At 43.3% G+C, this 12,135-nt stretch overlaps 2 protein-coding genes and 1 pseudogene across 4 annotated transcripts; 1 reads left to right on the top strand and 2 right to left on the bottom strand.

Annotated features, from left to right (window-relative positions):
• Positions 1-1,800: 1,800 nt before the first annotated feature.
• Positions 1,801-4,052, bottom strand: LOC120684202. 3 transcript variants are annotated; one of them, XR_005679181.1, is made up of 5 exons: positions 3,843-4,052; positions 3,208-3,297; positions 3,053-3,113; positions 2,563-2,953; positions 1,801-2,225 (listed from the first exon to the last, which is right to left on the bottom strand). XR_005679181.1 is itself a non-coding variant. In XM_039966183.1 (5 exons), exons 1-4 carry the CDS (start codon positions 4,035-4,037, stop codon positions 2,670-2,672), a joined length of 630 nt encoding a protein of 209 aa, XP_039822117.1. In that variant the 5' UTR covers positions 4,038-4,052; the 3' UTR covers positions 1,801-2,225; positions 2,658-2,669. The 3 variants fall into 3 exon arrangements, 2 of the variants coding, with proteins under 2 accessions (XP_039822117.1, XP_039822118.1); XM_039966183.1 differs by having other exon boundaries at positions 2,658-2,953; XM_039966184.1 differs by having other exon boundaries at positions 2,736-2,953.
• Positions 4,053-5,009: 957 nt separating this feature from the next.
• LOC120684170 lies at positions 5,010-7,567 on the top strand (annotated as a pseudogene).
• A 652-nt stretch (positions 7,568-8,219) lies between these two features.
• On the bottom strand, positions 8,220-9,755 carry LOC120684186. The gene is made up of 2 exons (XM_039966182.1): positions 9,455-9,755; positions 8,220-8,907 (listed from the first exon to the last, which is right to left on the bottom strand). Exons 1-2 carry the CDS (start codon positions 9,552-9,554, stop codon positions 8,423-8,425), a joined length of 585 nt encoding a protein of 194 aa, XP_039822116.1. The 5' UTR covers positions 9,555-9,755; the 3' UTR covers positions 8,220-8,422.
• Positions 9,756-12,135: the final 2,380 nt, after the last annotated feature.

The raw sequence follows: 12,135 nt of genomic DNA, 5'->3' as shown, positions 1-12,135 counted from the left end.
GGTCAAACCGCCGCCCTCCGGTAGCGGTTTACCGGACCGGTTTGACCGGAAACCGGTTAAATTCAAATCCAAATTCAAAAGCACATGTGTAACCGGTTGGTTCCGACCGGTATACCGACCGGTGTGACCGGTTTACCAGTCCGGTCTGACCGGTTACCGGTGTTTTAACCAAAAAATTTGACGGTTTAAAAGTAGTTCCCCGGTTTGACCGGTTTACCGGCTGCCATATGTGGTGGGCCTTAATGGGCCGGCCCATTTTTTCTTTTTCTTTTTTGATTTAACTTCATATGCCCGCAAACTATACTAAATGGACGAATTTTTGAGAAAATTTGACACCATTAGATTCGTCGCACCTTGAAGTATTTTTAGGAATTTTTCATTTTTTTGAATTCAAATTTAAATTTTAAATTTGGGCCGGTTTGGTACCGACCCAAACCGAAACCGGGCCGGACCGGTTTGACCGGTAACTGGTCAAACCGGACCGGTTCCCACCGGTTTGGTTAACCCTGGTACCACCTAGACCGAGAAGAGAGAAACGTCACTTCAATTTGTTTTCAAGGGAATGAAATCAGCACATGCTACATATGTTTTAATATTTATCTAATGTAATGTAATGTAATGTACTCTCTGTTCCAAATTATAATTCGTTTGACTATTTTGACTCTAAGTTTGATCAGTTATCTTATTCAAAAAATTTGCGCAAACATAGGCAAATATAACTCATTCTTGATGAACTTTTCTTAACAAAGTAAGCCAAAACAAAAGAAATAATATTTTGCATAAATATTTAAGTAGACGAGTGGTTAAATTTTAGGTCAAAAGTCGAACAAATTATAATTTGAAACGGAGGGAGTACTATAACGTAGACCCGGTCTACTCGAAGTTCGTGGGCCGCAAGCCTGGTACCAAGAAAACGGCCCAAGGTCCAGAAGTTCGGCTATAAGTTAGAATTTGGCCTGTTTCCAGGACCTTTTGGAGATTAGATTTCGTGTTATTGACTAGAAATGGTCGCGGCTTTGCCGCGTGTGGCCAGTGTATGTGCAAAAATTGCAAATCACATAAAATTAGCTACGTGTAGTCCAAAAAGGTTGATTTTTGTTAATTATTTTTCTTGCGGAAAAAATTCTGTGCAGGTAACAAAAGATAGAATTAGAATCTTCATGTAGATGTCAGTTACTATGCTGTTTAACCAGATGGCCATCTGCACATGGGCTAAAAATGGTTCAAAAAAGCGCCTCAAAAATTCACCAAGAACTTACTATGTTTATGTGGACACAAAATTTCAAGGACCATTAAGTGCTTAAAGAATTGGCAGCTAACGGCCTAACACTTTCATAGGCAAATGACAAAAGGATCCTAAATGGCTGCTCCTATATTGTTCATAGACATGAGCTCTGGTAGTACAAACAAAGCATTGTACTTTCGCTAGCTGTAATTGATTTTATGCATTGTAAAAAGAGACTGGATTAGATTGTTGTCCGCTTTTTCTTAAAACACACTTTAGCTGCCAAGGAACAACTGATATGGTAAATGAATTTAAAGGGCGAAATATGCCTGACACTAAAAAATGGATATGTTACTGCAACAGGGGTAATAAGATTAGATGTGAATAAGATCAGTATATTGCTTGGGATTCTGTTATGTATGCTCTAATAAACATGGAGGCTAAGACCTATTTAACACCTGCAATTGCAAGATAGCCATAAGAGAAGTTCAAAAAATACCTTTCAAACAAAATATCATTCACCAGGAAAATAATGTGCAGCTGCCCCTCTGAATCCTCGAAGGAACACATAAAGGGAGCAATATGAAGTAAAACTAATATAGTATGCCTCAGCACAGGCATTGAAATGATCACAGTATGTTGTTTACAACCTTGCTGTTACATAAGCTAAAATAGTATTGCTGAGTAGAAGCAGTGAACCTAGTCTTTGTTCCCAAAAGGTAGAAATTGCAATTAAAAAAAGGAACATAGCCAGAATCCCATTACAAGTTACCACAGTTTCAAACAGAAGATTGGCCATTCAAGCAAGAGTGAAATTGACCTCATTGGATGTGTGATCAAGCACTCAACACTGATATTTGAGAATCCCATATAAACAACAGACTGGACGGCAGGTGCAACACAGAATTTTGTGTAGCTGCTATTTCGTACCTTTTTTTGTTCACTCCTGGTCTTTACTTATTTGGGATCAATTTCTCGTGCTTTGATAATGCAAGGGAACCTGCAGTGAGTAAAAAAAGGAATATGTTAATTGAAGCATAATAGTAAGTACAAAGAAATATAATAGAAAAAAAAGGTGGAAGCAAATATTTGTATGCTTCAGTTAGTTCCTGAAAATACATGCAAATTGACATATCTGTGCACACGTTGTTATGTAATTAAGACATTGTAAATGTATGTATGTAGGCTCTGTGCATGCAAACCATAGAAATATCTCAGTTACAAATAAATTGACATATCAACTTTTATTCATGGATATAATCTAAGATAAGAGCATTGTGTAGATGTATTAATTTCATATGGCTGTGGGGAGAAAAATGCAAAAAATAATAACCTACCTCTCAGATTATGGTGTCTCTTACTCCACGGATACTATTAAAGGTTCTCAAAAAATATGAAATCTGGATGTGAAAGTATGTGAAAATCGCTAGACCGTGTTTCTTCATTAAAGTTTCAGATTCCTCGCACTCGACATATGACTTCGATAGTTTACCACGTAGCACCACCTCACCTCCAAAACCTTCCAACCAGAGCAAGACTGATCGGGTAATTGTCCATAGAAATGGTCAGCTGCTAAATGCAGTAGACTTCTCCCAACTCCCATCTTTGGTGAAGCTAAGCGGTCACTCGTCATCCGAATTGTCAAACTTGATCGAGTGAGTTTGTAGGTCAATTTGTCCACCCCTGTATGTTCCGCGCTTCTTCTTGGTCTTCTCACGCCAAAAGCCCCTGCAGCAAGACAGATAGAATAAACCCGGAATCAGAAAGGAACGTGTTTTCCAATAAATGCTCTCAAAAGGAAAATCAAAGGGAACAGGAAGTACCAACCTTCCTCGACTTGACCAAGGATCTCTTGCGCCTTCGCATCAAAACCAGTTTCTCCACCACCCTAAAAGATAGATAGGCCATAAAAGGTTAGCTGAGGCATGTTAAAATCTCTCAACACCTCACCTGAATATATGATCAACGAAGCAGTAAAGCACCTTAGCCCAATAAGAGTTATCCTGAAGTCTCTCATCTGCAAATTTGACATCCTCCAGCCTCACCCGTTGAAAAGCATTCACAGTTTTAGGCTGCAATAAATGAATAAAAAGAAATAATCAGAATTTTGACATTGGCCGGACTAATGAAACCTACTGAACTTGCTCAGAACAAAAAAGAATGTTGTTGTTATCAGACTAATTACAAAACAACCATATCAAATTGTCAATAGACCAAATAAGATCAATATCAGGAGCATTACAAGCTTGATTAGCAACTGCGTCACTGGTGGAATTACCTACACAATTTATATACCCTAATAACTTACAAGTAAGAACAGTGTCTGTGGATCCAGAGTCTCAGGTATGACTTCTAACATTAGCAAACGCAATGAATTTCTATCCTCGTGGTGAATTTACGCTGGCGGACATTACAGCACCGACCAGTAATAACAGGACAACACATAATTGAAGCACAATGCAAAAGCACGTTGCTAAGGAAGCTAGTAGAAAATGATGCATCAAGCATAAACGAGATCTAAAAAATGCTAACACCTACGTAGGTCACTAAACTACAGGAAACAAAGCACAAACATAGCAAGTCATGAGGTAATCACAGAGAATTAGAAGGTGCATACCTCAGATGAATGTTTCTGCCTTTTACTTGGTTTTATATTGCTGTCCTGGTTTGTTTTATCCTCAGCAAAGCAATTGGTTACGCTCTGGTTAGCAGTGTTATCTTCTTTAGCTGTCGAAGGGGGATTGCTTCCATAAAAAAAAAATTCCTGCTTTATTGTTAGCAAACCTGCGCAAATGAGAAAAATAGAAAACATGTGCTTTGTAATTTAATTGTGTGCTACTTAAATATAAGCATGGATGTAAATAAGTAAACTCACATGAGCAATATGTGTGCATCAGGTAGTAGTGGGCATGCCTGGCTGGGCTTACCATAGCCAGAGGTTTTGTCCATGGAGGCCGCTGCATCCAGGGTCCTGCAGGTTGGGCTGCGTCGGCTGTAGTGGGAATTTGACATCAGGGTGAAGTGGCGGCATCACGGACATCAGCAGTGCATTGGTCGGTGACTCTTCACCACAGTAGGCAGAATGCACGAAGACCATCAGCAGCAGGTATTTAAGACATTTCGTCGAGCACTCTACTTGCGCACTGTTCCACATCATCCTGTAGCAAGCATCAACATGCGGTCTCTGGTTCCCTGGGTGGCTGCGCATACCCTGGCTTGGGACTGCTTCTCGCTAATGCTAACGGTGCCGTGCGGGCGGCGCGGCCATGGCGCCCGCGGCGGGAATGGGCGTGTTCTAGCTAGGACTGTTGCGAACGCGAGCGACTTGCGGGCCCATGAGCATCGTGATGTAAAGGTGGTTCTATTTGTGCGATCAATTGAAGGAAGGAAAGTCCGGAAGGGGTACCTCACTATGAGGGTCGTCCATGGCGGTCGCGGCGGTGTGGCAGGCCGGCGGCGAGGGTAAGTGGGGTGGCGTGCGGTGCAGTAGCGGACGGAGCTGGAGAAGGAAAGCAAATGATGGTGGCTGGCGGGAGGAGCGGCAGGCGCGCGGCGGCGGCTTGCGAGGCGGAGGGGCCGCGGCCAAGGCCGTGCCGTCCATTCTGTGGCCACGCTGCTTTGAGCAGCGAGAGGGTGGAGACGGCGTCGCGAATGCTCTAGGACCGTTGGGAGGTCGGGACGTTCTTTTGGCCGTTCGATGCTAGATGTTAGGCTGAGATTTAACAGGTGACGTGGCCACGCTGGCCTGCCATCTTTTGATCCAAGAATCGTAAGTAAAGATTGCTCGTTGTATTTACCATATCAGCGCCGCCACCCGCCGGCCGCACCTCGCGTGGCTCCGGCGACGACCTCGCCACCCACGTGTTCCTTCTAGTAATCGCCGCGAAGGCCAAGGGGAAGGTGGCATAGCATAGGTGACGTGACGATGTCCCCCGCCGGGAGACGGAGGGGGGAAAGCATCACCAAGCTGAGTTCTGCAATAACGAAGACGAGCAAGACGTCAAAGAGGCGGTCTGCATTGCAAGGTGCGTTGTTTCTTTTGATAAATCGCTCGCTTATTTTCCCGTGTATCTGCAGATCAGCCCAATTCCCCTTCTTCAGCGCTCGATTTTGGCTTCCCAACACCTATGTTCAACACTGTGTTTACATTTTTCGTACGCCAATGTCCAGTACTACTACCGTTAAGTTTCCTGATCTTGATTGTTAATCGACATGCGTGGTGGTTTCAGGAGGTAGAAAACCGCTAATGGTTGTGCCTCAGTTCTACAGGTTGCTCAAGTTTATGAGGTTCTTTGATCCCCAAGAGATGCTCTTTCTTCGGCTAAGAAAGAGTAAGAGGAAGCGACACGCAGCGGCGGAATTAGCATCAAAAGATGAGGGGTGTAAGTGACCCAATTACATGCCTGCTTTTCATCTTTGCATTTTTTTTGAAATAGGATAATTTTTATTAAACATTATTACCATAAAATTGGGGAGCATTGTGGCTAGCCAGAACCACACGATATGTGATTTTGAAGTACTAATTTGTGTCAGGCTGTTGGGATGTTTAATAAGTACTGAAAACAAAGCAGTTTATACAGCTTAAATCGGTGATGCAACTTATTTTTAGGGTGACTCAACAGAAAAATCTGTATCTTAACTAGCTCATACCCGATTCCCTCTGATGCAACTTATTTTTACTAAACTCTGTTATTGCTTCCTTACCTAAAACTTCCTTAAATAATCACCTCAATCTGAGAAGGGATCAAACAAAGCTGATACCTGCTGATATAGAAGGAGGATGAAACAGCTTCAAAGTTCATTGCATCCACGGAGGCATCAAGGGATCAATGCAAAGAGGCCTGAGGTCTCAGCATGGTCATGGCAATGGTCATGGTGCACATGCCACATGCGGTGCCTGACCATCGACCTTACCGCACCAACCCATGGATGGACCCTAGAGCACGTTTGGCAGCTTAGTACATTCACTGTATTCCAATCCTAATTGACAGAAAGAGGTCATGAAGTAAGTTGGAATCCACAAAATAAATAGTTAGGAAGCTGAGCCCCACTAAGTAAGAGATAGACCATTAAGTTGACAGCTAGGTAGTGTTTTGTGATTGTATCTTATTCTTTTTATCTTGCTTAGTACTCCCTCATCATCCCACAAATTATTTGTGATAGTAACTTTTCATGTGCGGTGTACAAAGATGTGACCTCAACTATTAGTAACACAATAATTTGAATGAAGAATAATATTGGAAAGTATTTGTGTCCTGTGTTATTTTCATGTGACAATGAATACGATTATATTGATCAGTGATTACTACTGTGTCTTTACCTTGGTGATAAGTTTGTGACCGAAGAGAGAAATAGATAGTTGTTTTATACCTCGTTTTGAACAATGAATAATATGGGCACATCTTGCAACCATCACAAATTTTCCACTGGTTGTGAAATATCGTTGTGCTACCCCATCCCACAATGCATGGTGTACATGATTCAGCTTTAACTACAATAGGTAACACAATAGTTTGAAATTTGAATGAGTGAGTATTTCTGTGCTATGCTACTTTATACTATATGACATGTTTCCTCTGGTAAATTTGTGACTGGAGAGTAATAGATAGTTGCTTCACAATTCTTTTTTTTCCCTAGTACTTTTTTCACCATGTATGATATGGGCAACGTACAACCGCCATGATTTTTCTACTGCCTATGAAACATGGGGCACTGATGGCCAATGGATGCAGGTGCCAGCACAAGCTTTTGGAGGGATCCAGATGCTGAGTTTTGCATCATCTGCGGAGATGACAAGGAAAAGCATTTGGAGATGATGTGCCCCTACAACTATCTTTCCCCTGCAGCATATCTTCCCTGCAGGGCGCGGCTTGCTCTTTGGGGCAACTACACAACCACACTCCGGCGCAAGTGCCGGCGTCACAAGGAGAGACAGCAAAGGGAGCCCCCCATTCACGACGAAGAGAACATTAGGCGCATCAGCTTCCTGAAGGGCCTTGTGCGCGTGAACAACCTGCCGGAGTGGTACCCGGCGGAGCAGCTCGTCGAGCTGTTCAGCCGGTTTGGCCCGCTGCGGATGTGGTATGCTGCAACACGCAGCACGGGGGCCAGCAAGGGATATGGCTGCATCGCCTTCAGCACCATGGGCATGCGGAGGAGGCCGTCCAGGCGCTCAACTGCTGGGACTTTCGTGACCACAAGCTGCGAGTCGATTGGGCATATCCTTGTTTAAACTGTTGAATTTGGGTTCTTTTTTTTTTCTTCCCGTGTTGAAAGTTCCAACTTGTTACGGTTTTCTTCTGTAGAAGTTCAATTTAGAATATTCACAAATTGGTGCAGCGAGTTGAATTTGAATGCATTATGCGGTTTCTCCGTGCTGTTCGTTTGTAGCTATGTTGCAGAGGTTCCCGCTTCCGTTCGCTTGATACTATAGCGTCTATCCTGACTCATGACTCTCCCGTTCATTCAAACTTCTTTCCTTTTTCTTTCTTTTTAGAAGAACAGGGACTTCCATTACTGGGGCTGAACAGCTAATCTGTTACAAGACCGAGGGTGTACTACAACATGACTATCTGAGTCAATTGCTGCAAAACTTATTCAAATCAAGCAAAAACTTATTGGATGCAAACAATAATTTACCACATGGAGTGCACCACTTGCAACTTGTAATTGGCCAGTACAGGAGCTCTGAACTTCTCATGTTTGATCTTGAATGAAGAATCCCCAGCCAGCCGTGTGTTTCAAGGAATAAAAGGCTCGTCCATATTTATTTTCAGCACATCACTTTCAGATTTTCCCCAAGAGCTCGCTCTTTGGTTAATCGTCTCTTCTCATGCATTTTGGACCAACTTCTTTGTTTTATGCATTCTGGTCCTTTAACAGACTCTTATAGTCCGATTTGGAAGCAATAAACAAGGGACAGCAAGGAAATGACTCCTTACAGAGTTACAGTTTTTTAAAACAAAGAAAAAAATATATAATAAGAGAAATTTTATGAATCTCTAAAGAACAAACTCAGAAGTTGCAACCATTTGACAGCATTATGAGACACCAACATGTTCACAGAGACACCAGTCGCTTTACATCAGGGACACTTAATATGACTCGCGCTAACTACTTCCTGCAAAATTTTCACTGGGGGAACAGACAATGTCAAATGTCTTGCTACTCATTAGCACGAAAATGGTTGATCTTCAGTTACACACAAGAAGGGTAAACCCAGTCAACTCTCAGTTTGTGTCCCAGAGCCTCATAGCCATTGAGCTCGTTGATGGCCCTCTCCCCATCCTCGCGTTTCTTGAATACCACATAGCCGAAGCTCATGCGGTTTATAGTTTTGCAGCCACACATATCACCGGGGAATCTGGGAACGTCCCACATCAACAGCGGCCCGAACGGGCTGAAGAGACCCTCGAGGTCCCACAACCTGAAGCCCGGCGGCAGGTTGCTCACGCGTATGAAACGACGCAGGAACTTGCGAGGACCCCTGGAGGTAATCCTGTGTTCTCCAAGAGGGGATTGTCCTCTGCAGGTATAACTGAAATATCGCCCAAAGATGTAGTTGTAAGGGCAGAAGTGCTCCATGTGGTGGTCGTCTCCGCAGATGTAGCAAATATTTTGCTCTGGGGACTTTGGGCAGGCCATAATACTAAACCGAGTCATCCCAAGTTTCCACACCAGCTCTGTTGTCAGCAAGAACACCAGCCGAACTATGTGTTAGAATTCGTCTAAATCAAGGTGGCCATGTTAAAAAGAAAATTAACTACCATGTGCATATTCCAAATTACAAAGAGAAGGAGAACAATCTAAGGGTTTCACAACTATATGCGTCGAGTAATTTTCTGCTTTTGCTCATCTTTCATTTTTTTCGTTCATAGGAAATTTTAGTCTCCGTATAATCAGATTGTTTCAGACGCTTTGTTGGTTTTCTTTTTTTAAAAAAAAAAAAACTTTGTTGGTATAGTAAGTGACGTAATTTGGGCTTGCTTCAAAGACGCATATACATAAATTAAAAAATAAACACTAAACGGCAGATGCTAACTTGCAACAATTAGAGATAATACTGCTTAACAATGCATATGTTGCAACATTCACTGTATGAAAAGAGCTAGATGTGCTTGATATTGATATGTATGAAAAACAAAATCAAGTGCTGAAGATCGGTGATTGGGCAGGTCAATAAATACATGAAAAAAGTGAAGCAAAAGATTCGACAGAAGAACGACGCACCTTTCCGCGGAGGTTGCTTCTTTGAAATCTTCTTCCTCCTCGTTTTAGTAGAGTTGGACTTGTTGTTGCGTTTTCCGCCCCGTATCCTGGCGTGGGCCATCCTCACCGATCCAACCCTCCCCCTGCGGCGCTCACGGTAGCAGCAAAACAGGAGAGGAAGAACTGCGCGACAAGGTCGGCGGCGCTAGGCAATGAGCACCTGAGCAGCAGAGCAGGGGGGTCGACGAAAGATTGGAGGCCAGGGCTCGGCGCCACGGATGGAATCCCTAATGCTCATGCTCAAGGGGGAAAAGGATAGAGGATTCAACTTCATGCCTCGCAGGAGGAGGCGAGGCCGCCGTGTGGGCCACAAAGAGAAGAAAACCATGGGCCGCCAGACCGCCAGGGCCGACCCACGCAAATCCACCCCGCAACCAATTTGGTCCGGCCCACTTGCCTTTCTTTTCTCCTACGCACAGCAGTACAGGCGCTAAGCCCAGTTTTCGAATTCGCACATGATCTACGACTCCCCGCCTCTAGAGGGAACGTTATGTACGGTTGAATGAACAGGCTCTGACTTTGTCTAAGAAAAGTTTCTGATCTAAGGACTTGCAAAATTGGTGAGTTAAAGCTTGTGTGCCTAGCAGGCTTTGCTTGATTGTGTTGCATCAAAACTCAATTCTTAATTTCTTATGAACTGCTCACTCTGAGTTGGATTTCTGCTTATCGTTTTAACGAGCTCCTCTGTTCTGAAGAATGCCAAATCTATTAAGCACTGCAATTCGAATCCCTCCCATGTGTGCTTGCGTTTGAGCGATTTGGTTCACCACTTTTCCGGCGATGTTTATTGGTGGATTTCATATCACGGTGGCCATTCCTTGGGCGCATTTTTGTCTCAGTTTAGCTGTTCCTCATGCGAATTCAAGAGCTTGTGGTGCCTAATCGATTGGTTTTTTTTCTTTCTGATGATGGTCTATATCTGCTTGCTTCTGAGGGTCCTAATTGATGAGTTGGTTCGAACCATATAGTCACAGGATTCGGGGTCGAGGGTACCGTTCCTCGACCCGGAAACATCGATCCTGTCCCAGAAACGCGGGGTCGTTTTGGTTTCCGCCTTATAAAAACCTCTTACGAGGACCGTATCTCGTTCCTCGACCCAGTCCCTCGATCCCATCGACGCCGAATCTTTGTGACTATGGTTCGAACTTCGAAGCATCAAACCGTTCGAATTGAATGTGTGCCAAATTTTGGTAGAGAGAGCAAAATAGGCTGCCATATAAAGATTTAGTCGGTGGACATAAAAAATCAATCTCCAGCAGGAGGAACAAATGGGCTGCCATTTTGGTAGCCCTTCCAAATTTCCGGTTTTTCTATACGTCACTCGGATGATTATGTACCATATTTTCACTCACTTTTTGGCGGCTCAGATTTGTTCAAGATTCGTGCTGTGTTTTGAAAAATGTCAAGCACGACGTGGGCTCCTGGTTTTGTTGGCCCATTTCGGTTTTGCTACTTCTTGCAGTTTGTTAGGTTTTTTTTGTCCTGCGTCTGTATTGGAGATTGTGTGGAGAGTGGAGCGAGTTTCTTGTTTCCTGACCCTACACAATCTCACAAGTTAGAGACTTAGAGCTGCAATCAGGTGTGAACATGAGCATGTTCTTGCTTGTCGTTGCGGCGATGGCCTGCTTAGCGGCCGTCGTTTAGGCCGGTAGTAGTACGGTCAGGGCATCGAGATGACCTAGGTTAGGGCCACGGCAAAGTCCTGATGGTAGCCGGCCATCCACGAATTCAACCTCGTTCTTGACAAGATCGTCGGTTCCGGATTCCAATCCAAGAATGAGTATATCTCTTTGGCGACCCCGTCGGCACCATCACCCTTCTTCTACGCAAGGTTTTTGCTCTTGCACATCTTCTACCGATCAAGGCTGCAATACAAATTAAGCTGATCGATTTTGCGTATGCTACGTGTAGCTGACGTTGCCTTCGCACTTATGCACAAGAAGAGAGATCGACTACGAGTTTGTGGACAAACACCATTGGCGAGCCAGACACACTTCACACCAACGTCTTCATCGCAGGGACAATAGGGCTGTCACGAGCAGCAGTTCTACCTCATGTTTAACCGAAACACATCCTTCCACACCTCAACGTAATACAATGGCAGCAGCAACACAACCTTGATTAATTTTGCTTCAATGAGTTCTCTATATCTCATACATGGTAAATTTGCTTCTGTATTTTAATATCTCAAAATTATTTCAATGATATTCAGATGTTCATGTGATATTTAGTACTTCTGTAGCTTCATTATTCTGTGATGTAGCTTCAATTCTTCAATTTTTAATCCTCGTTAATCCTACTTTCGGTAGCTTTTGGTCAGTTTTAGAGCCATGTCTTGTTCTTTAATTTCCTTATTGTTGTGCCCATCTTAGTGTTTTTATTGTTCTTGGTGTGTATTGAGTGCTTTCATGTAATCCGAGTGATTCTTCACTCCTTTTTCACTCGGTTTATTTCTGTGTGACTGGTGTACTTTGCACATTTGGTTGAATAAAATGGTTCTATCACCCAATTTTTTCTTTTGTTTAAAAATTAATGTGATGTTATCTCATTAGTCCAAAAAGTGATTGATAACTAAAATCAAAATCACCTAGGTGACACATAGACACTCCCCAAATTTCTCTCCCCACCCTCCAATTTGGTGG

The sequence above is a fragment of the Panicum virgatum genome, chromosome 2K (assembly GCF_016808335.1).
Source record: "Panicum virgatum strain AP13 chromosome 2K, P.virgatum_v5, whole genome shotgun sequence".
NCBI lineage: Eukaryota > Viridiplantae > Streptophyta > Magnoliopsida > Poales > Poaceae > Panicum > Panicum virgatum.
The sequence above is the reverse complement of the archived record's forward strand: the minus strand, read 5'-3'. Positions and strand labels throughout refer to the sequence as shown.